This window comes from Falco punctatus (assembly GCF_963210335.1).
Source record: "Falco punctatus genome assembly, chromosome: 9".
Classification (NCBI taxonomy): Eukaryota; Metazoa; Chordata; class Aves; order Falconiformes; family Falconidae; genus Falco; species Falco punctatus.
In genome coordinates, this window is record NC_137589.1 from 52,966,653 (window position 1) to 52,993,506 (window position 26,854).

Consider the following 26,854-nt stretch of genomic DNA (forward strand, 5'->3'; position numbering starts at 1 on the left):
AGCCTGAGCGGGGCGGCTGTGCCTGGCCCTCCTGCAGCAGGGGCAGCCCCGCGGCAGCTCCTCGGGGTGTCGCACACGGCAGGTCCCGCTGGGGTGGCCCACGCTGCACCTGCTGCCAGCGCTGCACCCATCTGCCCCGCAGAGCACGGCTCCCGGGACCTGCTCTCCTGCCTGCCGCGCCATCCCAGAGCTCGGGCTGCCTTCCAAGCGGCCGGCAGTCTGCTGCTCTGGGCCGCTCTCTCCCCTGGATGCAATGAAAGGTCCTCTTTTGTAACAAGCTACTAGAATATAAATCCTCTGGGAGACACTTTAATTAGCAGTTATTCTTGCTAGGCATGTTTTGCTTGGGGGGAAAAGAAGTTTTTAGGAGTTATGAGGAGCAAATGGCTCTCCAGAAATCTGAGTTATCCAGTCCATTGAAAAAATGAATAAATAAATTATAAAATTCAAAGGGGTTCAAACTTCATTGGTTAAGTATTTTTTCTTAACCTGTTTCAGATCAGCGCACAGCTGGGCGCCTGATATCTCCACTTTGTTCTCACCCTCTTCCAAGAACCCCCACTACTCTGACGTGCATGAGTTGACCTCTCTTATGTTACAGAGCCGTACTTAAGAATTTCCAACATTGACACCAATTTTATTATGTTTTATAAGACACCACTTTGAAATATGAAATGCTGGGATGTGATTATGTGGTAACTCATGTAGGAACCTACAATACCATGAGCTATATGTCCTCAGCTGATACATATTACAAAACACAATGTTCTTCCATTGCCAAGGTGCTAACACGTTACTTCTGTGGTGTGCTAGCACGCAGCAGGAAACTGAAGCGGAGAGACAGTTGTGTTACCCTGTGTTACAGCACGGGTCCGGGAGAAGTGAAGGCATGAAACACAGCTGTGATCACAGGAATGCTGTCCACAGCAGAAAGACGTGAACGCTCCCTCTCTGTGGAAATACACACTTCTGCAGGTGTTATTGTGCATGGCTTTTTATCCCTTTCTAGTAATAGTGTGAGTTGGAGGGAAATTCTGGCTATGGTGTTATAACTGGCCCTTGTCCTCAGGTCTTCTCCAGATGGTCGTGTTATGGGTCTCTCTGAAACTGCCAGGAGCACCATCCTGTTATACAACTGTCATTAATACTTGATTTTATTTTTCTAGGGTCCACCGGGTCTGCCGGGCTTACCAGGACCACCTGGCAAGAGAGGCTCCCGAGTAAGTGATTTAAAAGTTTCTATCCATTTGTGCTTGCGTCTGCCTGCCCTGCTGTTCCAAGGGCTGTCGTATGTTCCTGTGGCTGACTTACGATCACTGCAAGCCCCACTGTTGAGGTCTGGCCAGCCTCCTTTCTCTCATTCCCCGTTAAAGGTTTTCAGGAGGCCACACCAGTGATTTGCAGCGTCCCTGCGCTGTTTGGCACCAGGAAAGGCTGGGGATGAATGTTTCCCAGTGGCTGTCAGAAGTATGAGCTCTGTCTGTCTCATTTTATTTCCGATATCCGTTCCTTCTTGCAAGCCCAGTGCTGAATATTAGTTTTGCTTGCTTTTTGTTCTGTCCTTCGCTCTCCCCAGCTTCCCAAATCGCTTTCTTCAAGGTCCTTCACTGGCAGTATGCCTTCACATGGGACCATGATCTAGGACCAAGGACTCAAACACAAGGATGAGCTCTTCTGTTGCCCAGACTGAGACCTGCTCTCTGACTCCTTTTCAAGATCTGGAGCAAAACCTCCTAGCTGTTCTACGAGGTCCATTGCAAATTCCTGAATTTCTTCCTCCCCACGTTAAATTCTGATGCAGATCTTTGAACGCTGAGTGCTATACCAAGGAAACATCTGGTGCTGAGTGCTGCAGTGAGCTGTGGGAAAAGCTTCCTGCACTGGCCTAGCTGCAGGAGCAGCCTCCCAAAGCTGGGCAACGTGCCTGACCTGGATACGGTCAGTGTTGGCACCGTTTTCATGGTAGCATGGTGCTGTCCCACAAGGTGCAGTCATGGAGCCCATTTCCTGAGCACTGAACTGATGTGGGTTGGGAGTCAAAAGATGCAAGTGTCTGAGGCTGGAAGAAGGGAATATTTGGATCCGTGATCCAGGCAGCATCCTGGCCTGGCAGCAGAGGGAGATTTCCTCACACATACTTGGCTAAAACTCAACCCCATGTAATGTCTTTAAAGAACAACCAAGAGGCTCAGAGCTAGAAGGCTGTGCATTCCCTGAGGACACTTGTTACAATCCTGTGAGATCTTGCAGTAACCAGGAAAGATAAACGCACCTCCTTTCTACAACAGTGAGATCCAGGGGGTCTGCAGGGTGCCCTGCAGCCTGGGATGGATGTCAACAGTCCCGAACACTGACTCGGGCTGTAAGTGTAAGGTCTTCGACAGCACCAGGCTTTTGTGTTTTACAGACAGAACAATCTGCCCCCCGTTAGATACGTTCTTTAGTGAAACATCAGTACGACTGGTCATACAACCCTGATGCCCTCTGTTTACAAATACCTGAGCAGCAACCACATCAGCAGGCTGTCTGGAGCTTGCAGTTCTTAGCGAGTCCCCATTAAGGCTGAAAGTTTGTTCTTGCCCCAGCTCATTACTCCCAGGAGGTGTTTGGTGTTACTTCTTGCAATCCTGTGGTGTCTGGAGACCGCAGCTGCATACCCTGCCTGCTGTGTGAGTGACCAAATTTCAGCTCTACATCTGAATTCTACTGCCTACCAAAACCTGAGTTTTTCTGAAGAAAAAAAGCGTTGTGGAAGCAGTGTCAGAATTTCTGTTATTCCCCAGCTGTGGCCTGCTCCATCCTATATTTAAGATGAACCTCTGAAAGACAATAAGCAACAGAGGATTTCTGAGTCCAGTCCCTGCCAGAGGTGCTGAGAATCGGCCCAGGAAAGAGTTCCCAGTTAGCAAGTGCTCGGCACAGCTGAGCCTGGCTTGGCTCAGACCTCTGCAAAGAGGCTGTGCTAATTTTGGGAGGGGGCAAAAGGGTCACTCTGCAAATGTCTGGCCTGAGTACTGGAGACAGAACTGCTCTGTGCATACATTGTTTTGACTTTGCAACGTGCTGCTTCTAGTATTTTATTTTTTTTCTTGTGGTTCTTTGGGGTTTAAGGATTTCATTGCAAAGAAGAGGAGCTGCCAGAAACTAAGACAGGCTTAGGGGAATTATTGCATCTTCTGCTTTTCTTGTGCATGAGCCACTTAAAATTAAACGTGCAACACTGCAGAGGTTACGTTCTACCTCTGCCTAACCTGATCTCAAACAAAGCAGCTGCAGAGTTCTTACACCAGCCCAGCCCATGGGTAACCCATGAGGTGTCCCATGAGGCTCTAGCCCAGAACTGGAGCTCCTGAGGGGGGGTGGGTATTGCATGCAACTTCGCAGTGCCAATGCCAGGGGGAAGGAAGGATTTTTTTCTTGTCACCAATGCAGTTTATGGCCTAAAGCGTGAGCCGTAATGGCCTTTGTAGCTTGCATAATTTCTGCGTTATTAATGCTTATGCAATTACTTGGCTCATTTGAAAATATAGCAGCAGCATTTGACTCATGACCTTCCGTAGCTGTGAGGCCGTAAAGTTGCTCTCTTGCTGATGTAGCGCAGCGTTTCCACTCCTTTGAATTCTGTGTAATCTCTGGGGGGTTTCCCCCTTTCTCCTCCCAGATTGATCAGGGTAAATCAAAAGCTCTGATTAGCTTTTGCTTTGAGGGTGGGATGGTGGTCAGTGACAGTTTGTAAGAAAAGTTGGCTCATCCCGTGGTTCTGTCCCCTTGTTTCCAGCAGGTGAGTACCGTGAGGCTGGCCTGTGCAGCTGGAATGTTGCTCTTCCGTGTAAGCAATGCTACCTGGTTGGCAGTAACAAACGCTCGTCTTTGTAGCAGCATGAAAGAGGTTGTGTTCAGGGTGCATTTCGGTGTTCCAGTGCAACCTGCGGTGGGGTAGCTAAGTGGATATTGGGCAGTCATCTTGAAAATGGTAATTTCTCAGGTTTAGTTTAAAAGCCAAACCCCATTTTAGGAGCATGGAATTAATTTTACACCCTATCACACAGCATCAGGGACCCATTGAGACAGATTCAGACTATACCTGTGCTCCACTCTGCAACTACGAAGGCAGAGATATATAACAAGTGAAAGCTGGGTGTTTCTCCTTCTCATTATTACCTAAGGGACTCCCAGGGAAAGGAGTAGAAGTGTTGCGGTTCTGATGACTGGAAATGACGGCTAATAACACTTGCTCAGGAGCTCAGCAAACCTATGTAGGTGTTGCTGTGTTGGTCAGGCATGCCTGACAGGAAGGTTTTCTCTCTGTCCCTATCCACCCGCAATTGTTTGTGGCTTTTATGTCTGCATTAAAGAATTTGAGGCATAAGCAAGAGATCTGTCCACACCACTTCTCCTCAAATAAATGTGCCGTGTGCCTTCACAAGTGTCTGTGTAAGATCTGAGGTGCCTCTCAGGGGAAAGGCAGATTTAGCAGTGAAGGCTTTCCCCAGCTTTACGTGATGTGAAAGCACTTTGCTGGGCATGTAGTGGGACCGCTCTTCCGTGGCTGTGTGCGTGAGTGGTGGCACTTGGGTGCAAGCACAGCAACTCGAGCAGAGCAAGCAACGTGCAAGCGACGTGTGTTGTGCTTCATTTCTGCAGATGACCTTTGCATTTCTTCAAACACGGAGGTTTACTGGGGAGGCTGTGACTGAGGCTGGGTTTTGCTAGCAGAGCTGTGCTAACATAGCTCTACAAGTAATGGTCACCAAAGGGCTCCCGGTGGAGCAATAACTTCTGTGCCATTGTAGCCTACTCCTGCCTCACCCAGGAATCAGTGAGCTTCGCTCCCACACTGGCTGTGTGAGGGGCTTTTGCCAGCACATCTATGTCGATCGCAAGTTGTGACTCATTCCAGTCCTCAGCGGTATGGTTAGAGCAGCAGGCTCCTCACGATTTAATCAGGGCTGCAGAAAAGTACCGTGAACCGTGATACTTGGTCTTACGTGCTGCCTTCCAGACAAGTGCTGGATAAATCCTGGTTATCTGCTCCCCTCCTACGTGAAGGAGACAGCAAGCTTATTCGTGACAGTCTGGTTGTTGGCTTTGCTCCCAGGACAGCAAGAAAAGAGTTATGGTCAAACTTTCCAAAACACTTAAATAATTTAGGAAGCCAGGTCCCACTGGAAATCGATCTCCCTCTCTGAACAGGTGAGCAAACTCAGGTACAAGGGCTGTGTTTTACCCATGTCCGTGCAAAACAGGTCAGTGGCAGAACTGGGAGTAAAGAGCCTGGCATGCTGCAATTGCTCTTGTTTTATTTAACCTCTCTGCTACCATACAGGAGGGATCCACATGGATGGGTAAAGAGAATGTGTATGCGCTCCCTGATGCTTTGGGATGCTCTTCCCATCCTCCTGTGAACCTTAGCAGCTTGAAAGATTGCAGGGTCCCGGTGTAACATGTCCCTGTTACATTTGGTCTGTGGCTGCATAAAATCTCCCTTTCCTTCAAAATGCAGGGCTTCCCTCCTAAAACAAGCAAGAACTTAGTCAGCTGTAGAGGTTCCCCGGTATCCTCATTCCATTAGGAAGATTTTCCAATTTCTGAAAAGAAGTGTTTAAAGAAACAGTTTGTTTGGCTTCACTTCACATATTTAGCTCATTTCTCAGCAAGCCAGAGGTCAGAGTGGGTTCTGTAGGTCAGAAGCAGAAAAAGTTGCTTTACACAGTGAAACCCCAAGACACAATGAGTTTTGAATGAGTGGTCATTCCTCTGACTGAAGCTTTCTAACATTTAGCAGGAGTTTGGAGGATTTTTTTTTCCCCCTCCCTGTGAATGCTGGAGGGATGGGGGGAGCTCTGCACAGTTACACTTTTGTTAATTTTTGAGAGCTGTGACCATTACTCATAAAAGCGCTTCTGTGAGCAGGGTCCCATCTCCAGGCACGTCACTGAGATGAACTGGATGGCATAGTGTAGTTCTGGAGTAGCATCGCTCACGTAAAAGACATTCCAGGGAGATTACGAACCCCTCACCTTTGGGAAGCCCCCCCCCCCCCCTCCCCCCACTTGGAGAACACACTCAGGGATTGTTCTGGTCTCTGTGCCACAGAGCCTCGGGCTACTGCTGTCCCATGGTAGAATTTTCCATGAATTTCTGGTGCAAGGCTTGGAAGATTTCAGATGCAAGTCTGCTTGCCGCTAGATCGGATTGTTTCAGCAATTGTGAGGGAGCCAAAGCGGGTGGGAAAGCAGGCTCACGTGCAAAGAGTAATACATGCTGTGGGATGGTTTTAGTTAGTGGCCTCAGCGTTGTCCCATCCTCTGCATAGAAAAGATCAGCAATACTAAGGTATTGATCATAAATATGTTCAGGAGAATTCTAATTTCTAGATAGGAGTGGGAAACTGAATTAGATCAGGATGGCATGGGTAAAATATAGCGATTACCTATAGAACTACAAAGCAATTAACTCTTGAATTGCTTCTCCACAAAGAGAGAGCTGTTTCTGGGAGCATTGTTTGGAGATGGGTGATTCTGCTGGGTGCAGTAGCAGAAGAGGAATGAACATTGGCTTGGGTTAATAAAACAGGGGTGGGTAGCCTAGGGGCATGATGACTGTTTTGGGGGTTTGCAGATTGGTGTGTGCATTAATTTGTAAGGCCTGCCTGTTCAGATTTTCTATTGCTAACAGCTCCTGAGGCGGATGCTGTCCTGTACCTTCTGTTACTCAGCCCATCCAACTGTACCACACCGCATCTTTCTACTCTGCCAAGAATGTGGGTGTAATCACAGATTCAGGACTAACCATGTTGGAACACATCAAGATCAGGTTGGGGTTTTTTTACCATTTTTAGGTCTACTGCCAGACTACGCCCTTTTCTCCCTACGGTTAGGAGAGCAGTTTAAAATGTCTAGCACAAGCCCCAGACTGGGTTACAGCAGTTTCTTGTGCGGCGGACTGGACTTACCGCTGTCACTTCATCAGCAGGACGTGGCCACTTCTCCCTGGGATAAGAGCACGCTGGTCTGGAACAGGATGGCTCTCTGACCTGCCTTTGCCTGAGTTACAGGCTGTAAGTCCCATCGAGTTCAGTGGTAGGGGCCCCCCCATCTTATGTCAAGAGCCTGTGTTTTTCATAGTCACGTGTTTTATCACTGGATACAGGGACTAGATTCTTCCTCCCTTCTTCCATCCTTTTGCTTAAGGCATTTTATAATTTTGATGCTGTGCTTTGGTTTAGCTCCGGAAGAGACTGCATTAAATTTTGCTGGAGGTGTGATTAGTTGCTTATCCAGGAGCTCTTGATCGGGAGCTGAGCTTCCTACGCTCCAGGTTTCCTCCTAGAAACTCATTTTCAGCTAGGAGTCACACTAAACCGTGCTGCTCCCCCCTGTCTGACACTGTTTTAAGCCTGCCCCAGGCTATGGTGGAGCGTGGATTTCAACTAACTGTGCTGAAATGGGCTTTGAGCCAAGCTGCCCGACTCCAAAGCTGAATAGCAGCTGAATTCCCTCTTCATATCTAGCAGCAGTCTGAATTTATGAACCCTGTTCAGAGCTACCTAGATTATTGCTTACGTGTAAGAGCTTTTTAGGAACTCATCTTTTATAGAGACGTTACTGTTCTGATTAATATTAAGTTTCATATGTATCTGAGACTTGGAAGACTTGGGTCGAAGCGCTTTTGCTACCACAGATTTGTTGAATTACCTTAAGCAGCACATTAAGTCCCTGTTTCAGTGACCCACCCGATGAGCTGAACGGATGATGCCGTAGTTCGCTGGGAAGATGGATTTATTTAAGACTGCTCAGCGCTCAGTTACTCTGGTTACAGCAGCTGTATTTTTTTTTAATGGCAAGCTGATACTCAAATGCCTTAATTTTAATTAAAATTGTTTCAGTTTCATTGGAAATTCACAGACAGGCTAAACTATTGGAGAATTTCTGGCTGGAAATTTGGAAGGAAATTAAGAATGGGGCAATAAATATATTTGGGTTCAGGATGAAATTTTTGAAGGAATTTAAGAATGGGACACAAGATTTATTTGGGTAAAAGATGCCATTTGAGAAGTTCATCCTCAGCCTTTTAATTGAACAGCCTCTTACAGCAGAGCAGCGTGTGTTGTAAAATAGCACTGAGCACTCGACAGCTGTCTATGCCACAAGATACAATAGCTAAATAAAAAAAGCCATCATTTTATAATACAGTGCAGTAAAAATAAAACTGACTAGACATCAGTGCACTGATGTTCTCTCAAAAGAGAGCAAGGGCACTGAACTTGGATGGCAGTCATGTCTTTAACTGCAGTGATTTTCCTTGGGAATCAAACCCTGAAGATTTTGGCCCCACGTGTGCTGAAATGCTCATCAGAAATACTACAGCTTACCGAGAAAGTGTGTGAGTAGCTTTTTATCCCCTAGCCTGTACTCCTCCTCACTAGAAGGTACGTTGAAGTGCTCCTCGTGGTGGTGTAAAGCTCACATAGAGCCTTGGCAGAACAGGAGCCCTTGGAATTGGATCTCCAGGTTGTTTCATCTCCCAGGAACGTGTTCAAGAGGACTTAGAATTGTTATTACTTCTGCCTGAAAGGTTAACGGATCTTCTGTGCTGTGTACAATCCTAGGATAAACTATTCGTAGCTGCTTATTCCAGATAACTCCTTAAATAGTCTTCGGAAAATATGCAGGGTGCTTTCAAAATACGATGTAAAAGGAGATACTGCTCTGTGTGATGTGAGGTAGGTACTCTGACAGTGCCGTTGGCTTGTGAGACCTATGCAAAATACAGATTTAAATGGTTTAAACAGGGACTTACTTCTGCTCCCCCTGCTTTACTGTCTGGCCATCCATTCTCCTAACCTCTAAAGGCAAAAATCTGGTTGCCTTGTGGGGGAAATGAGTTCATTCCAAATAGCTGAAGAATTTCCCATTAGTAATTACTTCTGTTCTCTTCTGTTTTGGCCAGAAAAATTGTTAGCACCCCCACGCGCTTCTGCTCCCCTCTGCCCGCCTCCACCTCCTTCTGCTGGGGCTCTGTGCAGGGCTGTGACTCCCTGCACCCCCCGGCAGTTTCTGTTCCTGGTTGTGCAGTATTTGGTGTACCCAAATTCTCTCGTTGTCCTGACAGTCTCACGGTGACAGACACACATCCCCCTCCGTTACGGCAGGTGGGCGCTGGCAGCCGAGTCTCACCGCTCCGAAGGCGCGAAGGAGGCTCCGTTGGAGCTGTGTCCCTGCCAAGGCACAGGCTGCTGGCGCTGGCCACGGCGCCACCGGAGGCTCTACCGCTCCCAGGGCTAACGCAGATGCTACCGACTCCTTTTGACTCTGTTTTGTGTTTGTTGTGTTTTTTAGGGTCCCCCAGGTCCCCACGGAAACCCTGGCTCACCTGGCCCCCCAGGCCTGAAAGTAAGTATGAATCGGCACGAGGGGATTTTGCCTTCCCATCTCAGAGGGCGCCCTGGGTGGCGTCCACCTTGGCTTTTATCCTGCTCCATACGAAATGTTGAGTAGCTGAAGCCATTTCTCCCCTCCCCTCCGCTCGCACGCGGGCGCTGCAGCGGCACAGCCAAACACTTTTCCTGTGCTTGTGCGAGACCCCGCTGTGCGCCTCGGTTCTCGGGTCTCCCTAATTTCAAAGACTACCTAATTAAGATCCTGCTTCAGCTATACCTGTGCTAGGGAGAAAAGTATGTTGAGATGAGGGCAGTGGAATCCTACTACTCCAGAGCCTCACCAGATCTGGATTTCTTGGCTTTCTCATTTCTCTTCTCTGGGTTTGGCAGCCTGGTTCTCCACCGTTGGGTCCCGATAGCACTGGGGGAGCTGGCAGCACCCGGCGGCTTCCCCTGCCTTCCTCCTCCTCCTGCAACTCCCTCGCCTTTCCTTCCCTCTGCAGCATTTCTGGGAACCCTGACCTCCATCAGCCCTCCCAAACTGATCCCGTTGCTTCCTTCTAGAAGTCCTCATCTCTCCGATAGGTCTCTCGCACCTCCCCGCGCAGTGCCAGGGCCGTGTGGTCTGTCCTTTCTCCTTACGCCTGCTTCCCCGGGGTGCTGCAGCCAGCGGCAGCTGGGGCCGTGCAAGGGGGGAGTCACCCCCCGCAGCCAGACCTCCTCCCTCCGCCTGAGCCCTCGGCACAGACGTGGCTCCAGAGGGGAGCTAATCCAGCGTGCTGCAAAACCCTTCAGAAAGACGTTTTAATTCCCAGCTCATTCCTGTGTGTAAGGCATTGTGTTACCTATAGACTGTGAAGTTCCTGGGAAACTGGTTTGGATTGTTTTGGTGTCATTGTTTACACAGACATAGGTTTCTATTTTATAACACCTACCAGGGGCTGAAGAACAGTTGTTTCGAAAGGCAATGCTTGTGATGCTTCAGAGAGGTTTTTGCTACCAAGGAAGCTGTGGGATGTCTCGGCCAAATGTAGAGAAAGGTACAAGCAAGAGCCTTTCTTTTCATGATCTCATGAGTAGGCAGAGATGTTATGAACACTATTGATGCTCTGGGAAAAAGATTCTGGAAACTTGGCATGCTGCCTCTACGTGATTAAAAATTAGGCACTGGAGACATGCTGGTGAACAGCAGCTGTTTTAAATTCTGAAGTGCAGTTATATGGCCTGAAAAGTGAGGCTGTAAAAGTTCTACATCTTAGTGTTCTGCATTTATTCTCCATCAATGACTTCCAGATCACACTTGTTGAGTTTTATAAGTCAAATCAAAGTTCTTTTATCTAACTTCCAGTCCTGCAAATTCAGCCTGGTCCAATCCGTAGAGTCAAACTATGTTCTATGCTGTAACATTTTTTTTTAAAAAAAAACAGTTTTAGCCTAATGCCTTGTCAGAAATCATCATTTGGCTGTAAAGTTGTATTCAGTTGGTCTCCTACTAGAAATAAAAACTTCCTGTAAGCATTTTTCCTCCATCCTGATACACAGTCTGGCAGCAGGAAGCCCTCAGTGGATAGATAGCTGTAATAGGCTGCAGCAGAGATCTGGTGTCATCAGTCTGTGCAATATATCTTAATTTTGTCCAGCCACCATTTGCAGCATTAGGTTGTTCTACATGATGCTTCATCAAAAGAAGTATTAAGTCTGCAATGAGATGTGAGATCTGTAGCTCAGCCCAGGCCTGAACATAACTTCATCTCGAGCAGGGAGTCTGGTAAGCCATGACTGCAGGATCTTTGCATAAGAAGCACTTTTTTTTTTGAAGGTGTGTATCAGATCCCAGAGTTTTGACTTCCCTCCTTGCCTTCATTTCTCTGGTGTTACACCAGTCCCAGACGATGGACTTTGCACACAAAAAAAAGTTATGTTTCACCCCCTTATGTTTTAAATGCCTCTACCCTTCACCAGGCTTGACGAGCCTGTGTCTGGGTCCTGATAGCTTCTTCGTAGACCCAGCCCACTGCTGAAATCATGGGCTTGTGAAAGCTCAGCCTGGGTGACAGGGCAGAGCAGCCCCAGATAGAACTTCTCTTGCTGAGAGCCTTCGGGTGGCTGCTGGGCTACGTCTTCCCTAGATAGCAGTTAATGCCATGGAAAAAACAAGCAATCCAAGCAAAGGAACTGAAGTTTCCCAGATAGATACAGCTTGGAAACAATGACTAATGCCAAGTCATTGTCACTTAGGAAGTAACCCAGGAGCATAATTTTTATCAGCTGCATTAACAGAGCACTCATGAGATCAGGCGATCAGCTGTGTACGGGGCTGTGCGTGATGTGGCACTGCAGCTGTGCGTGTTTGTGCACATCCCTTGTCTGCTTGCACCGCGCTGGGGAGCACCAGTGTCGGGCTGTCGGGCTGCTGCGTTTCTGAATCTATCCCATGCAGAGTCCGCCTTATTCTCATCGCTGGAGCTGAGCACTGGTACTTGCTTGTACTTGGGAAGCTGATCTTCTGCACAGAACTGCATGTAGCTGTTGAGCCAAACCCCGCTGATCTGCTTGGGCATGGTTCTGCTGACTTCAGCGGCGTGTTACACCCACTCGTGCCACCTGAGAATTCAGCCCATGGTGCTTTTCTCATCAATTCATGTGCAACAGCTTAAAGGGGGCTTTTTCCCGCTTTTTGCATTCTGTTTGTTGTCCTTGGCAGTTCCAAAATTGCTCTTATGTCTAGTTAGCAGAGATTGATTATAGCAGATAACCTCTCAAATGGCTGTAGACATATGCTGGGCTAGATTTGTGGTTGGCTGTGCGACCTGAAGCTGCTGCAGCGGGCAGGAGGGGCGGTTTTGTTAACAAGTAGACATAGCTCTGAGAATGGCCTAATAGACTTCGGGCTTGGGAGGAGGGTTAGCTGTCAGGGTGTGTTTTCGAAAGCCATTACAAGAGTTGGGTTTGCATCTCTCATCTGGAGGCTTTTGGCGTCAGGCGTCAGTATGGTTTGCGTAGTTAGCTGCTCTTGTTATAGCACTAGGAAAAACTGAATTTTCTTTTTAGTGAGTGGTTTGGTTCCAAGATAGCTCATCAGTTTGGCTCACCAATGTTTAAAATACTATTACTGGGATTCTAAAGCTGAGGTGTTTAAATTGCACAGTTCTAGACTTCTCTCAGGTAGGGAAAAAAGAGAAAACAGTTTTTTCCTTTACAAAAAGGAAGCAGTGTGCTCAGTCAGTTGGGATGAGAGATAAGCTTGCGGGCAAGGTGCTGTGGCTTAGTGATGAGCACGGCTTAGACTAATTCCCGTGTTGTGATTGCTGTGTGAGAAGAGTTGGGCAATTAATCCACAATTCCAGCCCTCACATCCAGGCATCCCTTCTCTCTAGCCCTGATGTTGTCTTGCTGATTAATCTTAGGGACGTGTGATTCTGCTTGTGGCTGACTTCTCCACCTGTGTGATGGTCTCGGCAGCGTTGAACACAGAACCGTGATGCAAAGCGCAGCCTTTGCTAATGTGATCTGGAGCTTCCCAGGGAAAAACGCAAGAGGCTTGTATTCCTTCATGTGGCTCAAAGTCATTGCGTTGAGCACATGGCAGGATTTAGGGAGAGTGGTGGGTGTCTATCTGCTGCAGAGTAGAAAAATTAATTTTGCGGAGTAGAAATTAACACCCTGTATCCTGAGGACTGCACTGATCTGTTCCAAGCAGTCGTAGTACCCACTGACTGCTCTGAAGTTCAGAGAGTGGGAGAATTGCCCTGATAACAGCTGCATGCAAAGCAAGATTATCTGCATGACTTCATTTACTGTTTGGAAACCAGGCTGCCTTCATTCAGAACTTGTGCAGATACATCTGCCTTGAATCAGCAGTGCTCCCTACAGTCCATAGCCAAGTAGTCTCACTCCCTGAACCCTGCAGCTTGTGGTGGCTGGTGGAGGAGGAGGAGAAGGGGAGATTTACACTCTGTGCAAGGTGGGAAGTACGTGTTGAATGTAGTCGCAGTGAGGCTACATGGAAAAGCTGCTCAGCTAGCTATAACTAGACCTTTGTGCTGCTAATGAGAAATGCCAGTTAATAAATACTATTACTCCTTTGTAGGGTCTCACCTTCCCTCCAAGCACTTCACTTGACAGCCAGTAATTAGCCCTCATACCTGGCCTGTGCTAGGCGGTCGGACTTGAATCCTGTGCTGCTGATGTGGCACACAGATGTTGTGACTTATTTATGATCCCAGGGGTGTTAAATAGCCAGTGGCTGATACTGGGATACCTGTGCCCTAGCTGTGCCAGAAGACCTAAGCTTCTTTGTGTGCTAAGCCTTACCTCTCCCCTGCCAAAAGAATCTGGCATGCTTCAAACGTCTTCTAATTTTTCCTTCTTCTATCTCTCACCCTGTTAGGTGCACACATTACCTTTCCACCTTTTAAGAATTTGGACTGGTATTTTCAAAGGATTTTGCCTGAATTAGGTGTTCAAACACTGCTGAAATTCCAGCCTGTGTTTGTCAGAAGATCACAGTCTTAAGTTGTAATTTCTGTCATCACAGTTCTTAAAAAGAAAAATAAAGAATACAGCCAAGAATACAGCCACTTAAGATAAAGTGTGCCTCTCTCTTTCTGCCAGCCTGAAAGCCTCACAATTGCTCCTGGCTGTTGGTAGTGCCTAATTAGTGTAACTTTCTCTGCAGTTTCATCCGTTCCCCACAGTTTAAAAAGCAACAGCATCTAGCAAGTTGTTAAGAAGGATGGTTTAGCCACAGTAATAGGCTTGGTAATTATTTTTGCGATGGTAGTTGCAGACAAGGAAGAAATCGCAGCTGTCCTGTCTAATAAGCATCAAAAGTCCTGACATTGCCTTCTTCCAGTTATCCTTTCTTTAGTCAATTTAATACTGTCAAATGGTATTTAAAACTCAACACTTCAGCAGCCGCAATCACTCACTGAAATCACCCCCAGCAAAACAGCTATACCTGGGGACTTCAATACATTTGGGATGTTGGGGCGAGGTGGAGATAAGCAAAATGTTTTCCTGATTTGGGGGCTCGGTGGAAGCAGAACAACACCTATGGTCTGGGTCCTTGGATTATGTCATTAATTGAAGTTTTCCGTTTCAGGGCCAGAAAGGTGATCCTGGGCTGTCGCCTGGAAAAGCTCGCAATGGACAGAAGGTAAGACTGGCCCCGAGTGCAGAGGCATCAAGACCCCCGTGCGCTCTGAGCTCTGTGCAAACACATGGAGGGAGTCCATGCTGCAGCCACAAGCATCACAGCTACTCAAGTGGACCTAGGACTGAAAATAAAGCTGTAGACCCCAGATTCAGGGCTAAATAGTTAACTAAGGTATTGACCACAGTGCACAGACGTGCCTGCCGCCACAGCTTATTGTTGTCCAAGTGTTTATCCATTTTACGCACAACCTGCAGCCCAAACTTAAGTCCCTGCTACTGCTTGCACGTGGCTGCTTAAGCTGAGTATTTAAACAAGCACATATGAGATCCAGCCCCACGTTGCCAGCTCTGGGCATGCATCTGTAGAAAGAGGCAATCCCAGTGTAAGTAATAAACCCCTTGAAGGCAAAGGGAAGGATGTTCTTGCCAAGGAGCTGAGAAGCAGTGGTTTGCCTCGCATCGCATGCGCAGCCCGCAGCTGATGGCTGCTGACGAGCAGCCTCGCTGTGCCACCGGTGGGGAAAGGGAGGCTGCTGGGGCCATGGCACTGCCAGCGCACGGACCCTGCTGGGTGATAACCAGAGTCCTCTCCCCCAAGCTCTACTCAAACCCACACAGAGCGCACAACTGGGAAGTGTATCTGGTTTCTGGATTCAGCAGTTGTTAAGGATCAGAGTTCTGCTAATTCTTTTCAACAAGTTACGACTCCTGTTTTCGCTGTTCCACAGCTGAGCGATTTTTACTGGAGCAACAAGGCCTCACAGAAGTGTAGAAATGAATAGCAGAGCAATCAGGACTCCACAACATCTACCTCAATTAGTTCTTTCAGTGGTGTTTGCACAATACTTCATAACTCATGTCCAGGGCAAGAAGCCTGGTTCTCTTCCTTTCATCATAAGCCTTGCCCTAAATGCACAGCTAATAGAAAGTGTCAGCCATGAAGAACTTGGGCCCTTTATTTGAAATCAGATGCCTCCACAAAGCACACACAGCAAGCCACATGAATGCAAGATGGAGGGTGATGCTAGAAAACATTGAGAAGGCTAAGTCTGAAATGATGCTTTTAACCTAACAGCACGAGATGCCTTTTGAAATGTCTGGTACACTACATCGGCATGGCATCACACGGAAATCATCCACCCGCAGAGTCTGGAACTGTTTTCTTGCAAGCATGCTCAGTGTAAGCAAGGGAGAGATCCACATCCCTTTTAGCTCATGTTAACAAGGCTTTATTCCTGTTAGCAGTAATAGAAACAAGGAGTTTCCAGCGGGAGTTTGGAGTGATGCCTAATTTTCAAGCCAGATACTCCAAACGCATTTTCAGTAAGCAGGCACAGCACAGTGTTAAGAGACTCCAAAGGGGTTTTTGATCCTAATCAGAGGCGGCCAAAATGGGCTTGTACAAACAGATTGGATGCTGGAGAGGTCTCACAGCAACGCACTTACCCGTTCCTGTGATGATCTGGGTATGCCAGCTGGGATGCAATGCAATCAATCCCTTTTCAAAAGTACAGGCCACTGAAAAACCCTCCCACCCACAGCCTGCAAAGGTTCAGTCCCCGTCGCACAGGCAGGTTAAACACTGATACTCTCAGCACCATCTGAGCTGAGCTGTGGGCTGGGCTGTTGCAGTAGTGTGGTGTGAGCACAGTCACAGGACTTGGCAGGAGGTACCTGTTGTTTTTATTGCATTTAGAAACTAAAATTTTCGTGCCTTGGTAATTTAAATGCCTATCAAAAGGCAAATGAAGCATGTGACTGAATGAGATCATTGAGAAAAAAAAAAGAAAAAAGACCCAAAAAAAAGCATTCATTCTGCTGGCAAAAAGCTGGACTCTAGCAGCAGCTGCCATTAATTAGTTGGGTTTATTATTTTGTATGAGCCTGTTAATAGAGATGTTGTTTAAATCTACGCTTCTTATCCAGTCAGTTTTTGAAGAGTTGTTATTGAAATTAGAAATATCAATACTTGGGTGCTACCGGCAGCAAAATGATTTCAGTAACAGTATGCTAGTCATAGAGAAAATGTTGCTGAAAACTAATTAAACTTGCTTGCTTCCTACAGGGAGATGTGGGCTTACCTGGTTTGACTGGGTTCCCTGGACCACCTGGTAGAAAGGTAAGAGTATTCTTTTCTAGTGAATTAGATCAGTACTTTTATTTTAAAATTTTCTCCTCTGACTCTACCTAAAGATTTAATTAAGTCATAGTACCAAGCAAAAAAAGTCTTATGCCTGTTTCGCAGATGTATAAACTGGGATGTAGGCTGAAGCAACTGCCTAAAGATTGTACCAGCAAGATTATGTAAGAGTGTGAAATGAAATTCTGGATCCAGATTTCTGTTGCTTCTTTGTATTCCATGTCCCACTGCACTGCGTCATCCCTCTGCCCCCTGGCACTGGCTTTCCATCAGCAAGCTGAAGTTAGGTCTGGTTCAGCCAATATGGTAACGAAAGGGGTCTACAACCAGCATCAATACTCAAAGGCTGGATTCAGAACAGGTTTAGACATTCCAAGGAAACCTTGACGTTTGCACAGCAATACCTCAGCAATCCATTCCTTGAACTCACGTCTTTTACATACCGAGGACATTTCAGACCTTCCAGATCCAGGCTGTGTTGGTAGGTTGGTTTGGCTTCTCGGAAGCTGGACCCGTTGCAGGGACCTGTTTGATGGCTGGGCTCAGTGAGCATGACTCCCCTTCCCAGCAAGCCAATATTGACGTAGCTAAGCTGAACGGTTAAAATTAGCATCTTGTTTCAATCACTTCATCAGTCAATGGGCGGTCGAAGATACACTGTTCCTCAGGCCAGTTAGCTGTGCACGAACACACTCTCAGGTATGCTTTAAGACTCTGGGGAGAGAAAGGAGGTGTGGAGGAGTCTGAAAGGAGCCCTCCCTCTCCGTGATTGTTTGTTGTCTGCTTTATATTGGAATAAATTGCCAAGAGTAAGGGCTGGGTTCCTTTTTCTACTCCCAAGGCTGATCACGCTTGGGGTGCTCTGCAGGCCAGGAGCTACAGCGTGATTAATTACCGGTCTTTTGCTGTCACAAACAAGTTCTAACAAATAGGGTGCAAAGGATACCATTCTCCTGGTATAACAGCTCATAAAATAAAACCTTGTGGTTATGATCAGCAAAATGCAGTGTCAGGAGTACAAGGACTTATAGTGGAAAAAGTCAAGAAGGAATAGGAGATTGAACAAACAATCCTGAGCCCAGCATATGACCTTTGCATCTGATCTCGGCTCTCCCCGGACAGGGCAAAGGCAGCAGTATGCTTCTGTTTCTTCAAGTAATGAGCAAGTTGGATGCTGAAATTTTTCCTTTGGTGGAGCTTAGAAAAAACCACCTCCCAGTAGCACTAGTCTGGCAGTAGTTTTGGTGTAACCTGGCTTTTATTAGCATCCTGCATTAAGAATTTACAGTTGTTGGAGAAACGTTTGGAAGAAAATCTTTTTTTATCTGGATTTCCTGCTGGCGTTTTCCCAGTGAAAACACGCTGGTGTCTGGCTGAAGGTGGGCAGCACATCTTGGCTACCAGAAAACAGCAACACCTTGGAAATGGGCATCCCTCCTGCTCACACCATGGAGGGACTGTGAAAAGAGCTCCAAGGGCTTTGATCTCAGAACGCCATGTAGAAACTTTCAAATAGGCAAAACGTTTCACCAGAGGAAACAAAATACTTTTCCCACTCCATGAAACTTCTTCGGCAGCGTGAGCTGGAGGCACAACCACGTAGCACATGGTTTTGGATAGCGTGGCTGCCTTGGAATGCAGAACTTTGCTCTTCGTAGGATTGGAGAGTCTGACCTCAGCGCACCCCCAAAGTCATTTTGCCTGCACCTGTCCACAAGTAATGAAACTGCCTTTCAACCCCTAGATGTAATTCCCACCCTCTCCACCCAGAGTGAATGTGGCTGGTGTTGCCCAGCAGTTTGGGACCAGTGGCAGGACGAGGCTGCCCCCCCGCCTACGAGGGGGACTTTGGCTGGGGGCTGTGCAGACCCCCCTCAGCAGGGCATTGCGGCGCGGCTCCCAGCCTCAAACACTGGGCAGGAGAAAGCGGTTGTAGCAAAGTACAAGGTTGTAGAAGACGGCAGCAGTGAGAGAGAAGAAGCTTTGTTAAGGTCACTCAGAGAGTAAAGACAGAGCTGGGAACTGGTCGGTGCTTCAATATACGTGCTGTCCTGCAGATCTCGGTCGCTGGCCTCTCTGCTCTTCACATTTCCTCTCAAAGTGCAGGATGATCCTTTTTAGCTAGGAGAGAGTGGATTATAAATATCATCACAGATGAGTAAATCCTTCGCTGGAGTGCAATTTCCTTTCTAAATCACAGCCCTTTTTTCTTGAGCACCCTGTAATCATCAGGAAGTGTTTGGATAAAAGAGCAAATGCAGTTGTTTTCATAGCCTCTGCCCTGTCATTTTAGTGCTATTTGAAGAGGATTTTAGCAGGTAAATATTTCCACGTTGCAGCCAGCTTCAGCATAGACAACCTTTTCTGCTCTCTCCTTGCTATAATTAACCTGAGGCAGAAATAACTGCAGCATACTATGAAGAAACGCAAATTTGAAGCTTCCCAGAGCTCATTATGTGTAGTGAGGAGGATGTTTAATAGGATGTAAGAGTAGTAGTCTACCTATTTAACTTAAGTGCCATTCACTTACCATTACAGAGCTACTAATGCAGTGTCTGGGGCATGTTTTAGCTCAGGCCATGCTTTGAGCAGCTCAAAGGGCTGTCATTACCCACCTGCTCTGGGTGGACGTGGCAGGCTTGAAACACCTGAAACACCTGTCCTGCGGGAGCCCAGTCGGAGCAGAATGTTTGGAGCAGCCAAGCTAGGCGCCTCTTCCTTATCGCTGCTGGAGTGAGACAGCCCAGTGTTTGTAGCCATGGAAGTAGGTGCTCCAGCTCTCTGGAGACAAAGGTAGTTCTGCTGTAGGCTGTGGCTGGACAAGCTGGGCAGCAGCTCCAGGAGGAAAGCCCATGGGCTCTGTGCTGAATCCCAGGGCATGTCTGGAGATGCTGAACCCAGGGCTGCTCCCGTTGGCAGCGCTCTGGTGGGGCGAGGGCCAGAACAGGCGCCCCCCGCTTGCACAGTGCCCCGCTGGTCCGTGCTCCAGGCACGGGTGGTCCAAGTGCTGGGCCTCCCACAGCCAGGTGGGTCTGGGCCTTCACAGCGTGCCTTCACCTTCGGGCCAGACACCTGGCCAGGTGGATCATCCTCCCTTCTTTCTGCTGACGCTGAGCCTCTGCCGAGGAGCCAGGGAGAGGGATAGGCAAGAGGAAGATATCGTGGGGCAGGTTCCTGGAGAGGAGCAGGGAGTCCTGTCATCCAGCCCTGCTCCAGGAGCGGCTGAGGCACTTCCAGTTAGGAGCCCCTGGCCAAAAGGCACTAGCAGCGTTCGGAGAAAGGACCTTCGGGGTGGTTCAAGTAAGGGCCAGCCAGTAGCCAAATGGTCTTTCGGGTCAGCCGCTGCCTTCTCTGGAGGTGCAACTCAGTCAAGAGTGGGGCATGCTACCTCAGCCAGGTCAAGCAGGAGAGAATTGAGGAAAAGGGAATCAATGTTTTTCCAGGCCAAAATGTCTGAAATAACGAGCGAGGAGGAATGCAAAGGGGAGAGGGTAGTAGCCAGGATGGCTGAGCGCATTGCATACCTCCGCCAGCGAAGGCTTAGGCTGCGGGTCTAGAATAGCCCATGGGAAGAATAAAAAAGCTGTTAAGCAGAGGTGTGGACCTGGGAGCAGAAACAGGCCTGGGTTCATCTGGTGAGTGAAGCAAAAGGCCAAGCCTTCGGCCAAGCCTGGGTTCGGTTACGGCTGCCAGAGCAGGGGATGCTCCCTGCGGGCTTCGCAGGCAACGCACGCCAGGAGCCCTGGCTGGGGACAGGGTGAGTAGCGGAGGCTGAGTTACAATTCACGGTTGTAACCCACCCTGAAAGCATTTTGTTATTTCTGTAGTATCTTTGCAAGGATTGTTTCTTGTTTATTTTCTCTCTCCCATTTGTTTCAAGTTAAATTTTCTGCCTTTTTTTTTAAATCTTGCTAGTAGCCCAGCCAAACAGTCACCTCTGTAACTGAACTCAATCTTCTGATCTGCTCTGACTGCACTTGATGGAAATAAGTTTGTTTCAAATAAGCGAAGCAAGATAATAAAGGGGGGGGGGGGGAATCTGAAGTGCCTGTCACTTGCAGAATTGACTCGGTGTTTGAAGAGAGATCTAGGTAAATCCTGGAGAAAGCAAACTCTTAAAATACATACTGATCAGTCTGCAGTGGAACAGGCTACCTTTGTCCTGCTTCGGTGTCTGCATCTCAAAAAAACCCTGAAAAACTGAAGCAGGTTTATGAAAGACTGTGAGAATGATTTGAAGCCTGCAACACTTGCCAGCTAACAAGCTGGATTAAGAAACTCATTCTAATTAATTCAGCAGAGAGAGAGCAGGTTAAGAGATGGCTTGCTCCCTGGTTTAGGTAGCTTCATAATGAAGGACTCTGAATCTTGTCATACCTTGTAGTAATTAGATTAGAAAAGCTGGAAGCTAGACAAATTCAAGCTAAAAACAAAACTGAACTTTCCCATGACAGTAAACAGTTATTTTGATGTTTCCTATGGTATTTCAAGTTCTAAAGTGAAAGTGAGCACTCTGAAATGTGAGTGACTCATGTTGTGTAGTCCCCCAACCTGCCCAAAGCCAATATTTCATCCTACAAGCCTGTGGTTTCCTAAGGATTAAGGATCACTTTGCTAAAGGTGTAGATTACAAGTAGACAGATCTGAGTGTAGATACAAGTCCAGGTCTGTTCATGGAGCGTCCTGCTGGACCACCCCCAAGGGCAGACCCCAGCGGGTCTGGGCTGCTGCTGCCACAGCCTGATTGTGCAGTGCTATCCCATACCTAAAACCTGCTTCTCCTCAGAACTTTACTCCCCCCTGCAAAGAGGAATTCAAAACAAAATCAGAACATTTTATTACTCCTTTCCCCCCACCCCCTTCCTTCATATTCATCTCCTCCATCCTATTTCAACAGGGATATAAAGGCTACCCTGGACCACCAGGCCACCCTGGACACCAGGTGAGTCTTCCCACTTTCCAGCAGTGGACCTTTAACGAGGGGTGGATTTGCTGACTCTGATGCTGGTTTGGATGCCATACGTCCCGCTCGGTGTGGACAGCCAGCTGCTTCCAGGGGCAGCCCGGGACACACGGGGGATGCGCAGTGAGCTCCCGTACTGCCGGCAGCTGTGCGCGTAGGCTGGCCGCGCATCAGCAGGTTGGTGGGAGGAGACTGCCTCAGAGCTTCTAAATTTAATTTCTGATTTTTATTGCTCAGCCATGTTAAGTTTACATGGTGGAAGACATACCAGCTTACTCTGCTCCCCCTTTATTTCTCCTTTTACATTAATTTCGTCTGGAGTTAACTAACCACATCATATTAAGTACTAACATGTAATTCCCCTCCCAAAGCCGATTCCCCCTCTCCCCATTTCTCCCCCCTTTTTAGTTGGTTAAGTCTGATGTTTGCAGTTCAGAAAAAAAAAAAAAAGGCAATGAATAGCAGGCCCTGTTAGCAATGATGTTAAAGGATATTGTACATGAATCCATTTAGTTCTGAAGAATTTTGGCAGAATTTCCTCACCAGTAAAACGGTTCCATATGCCAGATATAGATGTAGCCTTACACCTTCTCTTAGCCTCCTTGTTTCAAACTATCTGCTGCTTTCACTGCAGATGGAGGGAGGAGGAGAAATAGCGACACTTGCTTAATGCATGGATCCTATTGACTTGGCTTCTATGTGTTTCCCCCCTCATTAATTTATTCCACTGTGTACCTGCAATATTTTCTTATTCTCTATAAATTTGCATCAGGTTAATCCGTTCCACCCTCCTTAGCCCCCAGCTCAAAGAATGAAGCAGCTAAAAGGGCTTCCCAAGTGTGACATTCACCTTCTGTGCCTTTTCTTTTTTTCTTTCCGAAGGGCGAACGAGGACCAGATGGAAGCCCAGGTGCCAAAGGTTATCCTGGCAGGCAGGTGCAGTAAATCTCATCGTGCTGTGCACAGACTAGGGATTTGGGTGTGCAGGTAGCTGAGTACGTGCCCCACGAAAGACAGTGCAGACCTCTAGAATACGTCTGAATATTTTCCTTCTTCCCTTCCCAAGCTGCTGTATCAACGACATGGTCTTTCAACTCTGAGGGCACTAAGGTTGTTAGAAAGTATTTTATGCTTGTGATAGATAAAACCTGAATTTCTATAGCAAAATCTGTCAGATTTTTGCTTCAATATAACAACAGGGCAGAGGAGGAAAACCCAAAACAGCAGAGCAGAGAAACGTACCTGCAAGCTGCTAACAGAATCACAGAATGGTGATTCTCTTCACTTTTAGGCACATTTTGTATCTGATGTTGAACAAGTTAGAAATCTGAGACAGTAAAAGGTGTATTACCTAAAGAAATTATTTAGATGCCCTCTCACTAGTAAATTTCACTAGCATAATCATATATATATACACACACACATACAAAATCATGCATGGACCATAAATATATAGAACATAATACTTGCAGCTGCAGAAAAGATGATGAAAGAAAACCAAGTCTTTGTTTTCATTCTGAAAAAAATGAAAAATGGTGACTTTAGGAACGGAGGAGTGGAGATTAAGATTGGATACTTTATTGTCTTACTGACGTAAGATACTGAAAAGTAGGAAGAAAAATTAAGAGGAAGAATTTGTAAAACCCTAAATGGAATCTGTTAGAGGGCAGAAGACCTGGCCCTGTAACGTTTTAGAGTGAAATGAATTTGTCGCGGTTTTCTGAAGCGGACACGTTACTGTTGGGTTCCGTCCCGTCTATCTGTCAGTGCGTGGCGGAGAGGCCAGGTGGGTGCCAAAGACCCCAGCAGCCTGTCAGGGGTCTCTCAGACTTGGCATGAGTTTGTATGTGTGTTTTTACGCAGCTGTGCAATGTGAACTAGACGTACAGAACAAGTCTGCATCCCCCTGCCTCAAACTATCAATAATGTATGATCCATTTAAAACTGAAAATTCAGTTGATACCTTGCTTAGCACACTGGGGAGTGCAGATGGTAGGACTGGAGGAGAGCTTTATACACCTGACTAAATGCTCCGTTCATACTCCGAAAGGCTCTTCAAGATTTGCATACCAAAGAATCTGTGTTATATGACCAATATATGACCAATATGGAGAAGTTCAAGCTGTTTTGGACATACAAAGTTAATGAACGCTGCTTAACATTTCACAGCAGTGTTGTGCCCATCAGATAAGCAGGGTGAAATATTTGTGCCTGACATAGGAAGAACAAAAGTGCTTTCTTAAAATGTGGTTTGGGTCAGGAAAGTGACTTCTTTTTTTTTTTTCTTTAAGGCACCTTTTTTCAGCATATCTGAATGCGGTGTGTATCCAGCATCAGAGCTGTTTACTTTACTGAGATTTTACTACTTGTTACTGCTGTCAGCTGTGCTGGCTCTGCCGCACGATGGGAGAGAGAGCTTGGCTCTGTTTTGATTTGCACATCATAGGCAGAATTAACTTCACCCGGACGGCTGAAATCTCTGGCGATGGTGCATGAGCCAGGAAAGAGCACAACCTGACTTTCACATCCCAGGCTGAGTGTGCAGTGCTGCCAGCTAAAGAAAATGTGGGCTTAGCCTTTTTTTTTTCTTTTTTCTTTTTTCTTCCCCTTTTCCAGAAAAGCCCAACAACATTTGGAACTAGAAAGAAATTGACCTGGAAACTTGCTAGAAGACAATAAATATGAAAATTCATTATGCATTTTTACACGTTTTTTTTTTCACAGTACTTTTAAGTGAGCAGCAATAGGCATAGCAGTAGAATGGGGAATGTATTTTCAGTTCTTTCTATAGCTGTTGATGCTGCAAAGGGATAGAGATATTGCAGTTCCAGCACTGCTAAGTGACTTTCTAAGCTGTAGAAATTGGAGAGGCTTTCTCACTACATCAGGGCCCACCTGTGCTCCCTAAACAGGTATTGAAATACATTTGTCATTTGTTGTGTGTGTGTTCACTTAGGCAGGAAAATGACTCGAGAGCTGCTGGGTACAGAGCATCACTGTATGTCGCATCGGAGGTGTAACGCAACCTCCGTACACCCTGCTGCGTTAGCTCTTTCGGTCTTTATGATCAGAAATCTCGACTTCAGCCCCGGGGAAGGCTCACTATGTGCAGCAGTCTCAGGTTCTGCAGAGCCTCAGCTCCCCAACAATGGGAGATTTGTTATTTGTATCATTTTGTCATTTTTTCTCCTTTGTTGATAGGCCTTGGACTTGGCCCTGAAAGCAGGACCACGCAGGGACGGTGCTGGGGATTTGGCACTGCTCGTTGGGTTAAGTTAAAGCCTGTCCACATTTGTCTTTGTTTTTTCCCTTCTGTTGTAGGGTTTACCTGGCCCCATAGGGGAAGCTGGCCCAAAGGGCAGTCGGGTAAGCAGCCTTTCATTTGTCTTTTCTCTGCTTGTTTTTACCAAAGGCTTCTCAAGAAACTTTATGCTGAATTTTGCAATCTTGAGACTAGTTGCTCTAATTTGTTGAATTCAGGGGATTTGAACTGTGCACTGCTTGTTTATTAAAACACTGCTAAATATTTAAAATTAAACATGGAATATGTACCAAGATCAAAGTTCACCAATAGTGCTGATGATACGAAGCCAACCCCTTCAGAGCTCACATTGCAGGAAAGAATGGCATAGAAATTCCTACCAAAGACCAAAGTCTGAACTTTCTGTGAGCCCCATCTCCCAAAGGCCTCTTTAGTTTCACTAAGTGTGGTTCAGCGGTCTTCGACCATGCTGAATATGAGCTCTTTTGGGTATAGTCCTGGGTTTGGGAGTGATTTATATCATTATGCAGAGTAGCAAGCCAGCATCTTGAAGCCATGTGCAAATACAAACATTAATATCTTTGTTCTGCCTGGTTTTGCTCACCAAATTGAATTGCTGGGGGTTCATTCTCACTGCAAAGGATTTTTATTTTTATTTTATTTTACCAGTTGAGACTCTAGTTAATCACATTTTGTTCTTTTCCTGCAATTATAAAATCACAAAGAGATTCAGAGCCAATAAAATCCCCCATTTCTTTACCATGTGATACTTTCTCTATATGCAGTGAATTCAACCAGCTGGCTTTCATCACTAGGCAAACTGCAAGGAATAAACAAATGCTGGCCCTGTAGCTAGCTGCACTGCTGAGCTGGGAGGGGAGATGGCCTGTTCGGTGTCCTGCAGGAGAGAGGCAGATCTGAGATAGCGCAGCTCACCTGGCTTCTGCAGGTGGTGAAGTTTTCCCTGGTCCATCTGTCTCGCTGGCCTCACCAGGACTTCACGTAATTATCATGTGGTAGATGTGCAGAATGTAAGACTTGAAAATTACTTTCCACTTTGCAGCCCTGAGTGCTGAGGACTGAAATATCGATAGCTACCCGAGAAAGCCATTTTTCAGTTCAGCTGCAGTCCATCAGAACTGAGCACTAAGGTGCACGTTGTGGGTTGAGGGAGCCAGCTGTGGGCTCTTCTCCATCCCTCACCTCTGCTGCTGCTTCTGCAGGGGGTAGTTCAGGAGCTGCCTGCTTTGTCTCGGGATCTGGGAGGCGAAGGCATCGTTTTGACATTAGCCGTGTTGCCTGGCTACGTGTTATCCCTAGAAGGAGCGATGGACTGGTGAAAAAGTTTGGTGGAGTTGACAGTAGGAGATTTAGTGATGATGGAGAAAGAAAGATGAGAGAAAATCAGTGTTAACACTTGGCTCTTGTAACAGTGAGGTGCCACGGTGAGTGGGCTCCCTGCTGAAATTCACTTCCTCTTGGTTCTGCATGTTTGGCACAAATTAGTCCTTTGCAAAGGACCAACACACAAGGTAACTTTGTGCTAACTGCTGAGCAAAGAGGATTAAACACAAGGCTTTGATTGTTGCAAGGGCAGGGGAATGTAGCATTTTATGCAGCATGTCTTGTCTGAGCAGGATCCCCAGGCGGTAGGGAAACGCCGCGTCCTTGAAAACGCGACGCCTGCCGCTGAAAGGAGCAGGTTTTGTGTGAGACACGCTGGTGCGAAGGAGGCTCCTTTGTAGCTGGGTGTCGGAGGTCTGTGTGTACGCACTGGTTGAGCCTCCTACACCGACCCGAAGAGCCTGGAGCAGCATGCTCAGCCTCTCCCTGCCGAGGCAGGGCCCTTGCTGCTTGGGCTGCCAATGTGTTTGCAAAAGGTCTTGGTGTTGCAGCAGTTTGCCGGGAAAGGCTCGAGGCAGAACGGTTTTTGCTCCTCCTCAGCAGCAG

General features: G+C 47.1%; 1 protein-coding gene across 4 annotated transcripts in view; it reads left to right on the top strand.

Moving 5' to 3' along the window:
* COL27A1 (collagen type XXVII alpha 1 chain) overlaps positions 1–26,854 on the top strand; it is a 189,185-nt gene that overhangs the window by 54,600 nt on the left and 107,731 nt on the right. For all 4 annotated transcript variants that reach the window (XM_080401112.1, XM_080401113.1, XM_080401111.1 and 1 more), the window contains 7 exons: positions 1,167–1,220; positions 9,342–9,395; positions 14,487–14,540; positions 16,605–16,658; positions 21,577–21,621; positions 22,525–22,578; positions 24,964–25,008. In XM_080401112.1, the coding sequence (XP_080257238.1) occupies positions 1,167–1,220; positions 9,342–9,395; positions 14,487–14,540; positions 16,605–16,658; positions 21,577–21,621; positions 22,525–22,578; positions 24,964–25,008 (360 nt within the window). The remainder of the gene's footprint in view (positions 1–1,166; positions 1,221–9,341; positions 9,396–14,486; positions 14,541–16,604; positions 16,659–21,576; positions 21,622–22,524; positions 22,579–24,963; positions 25,009–26,854) is intronic.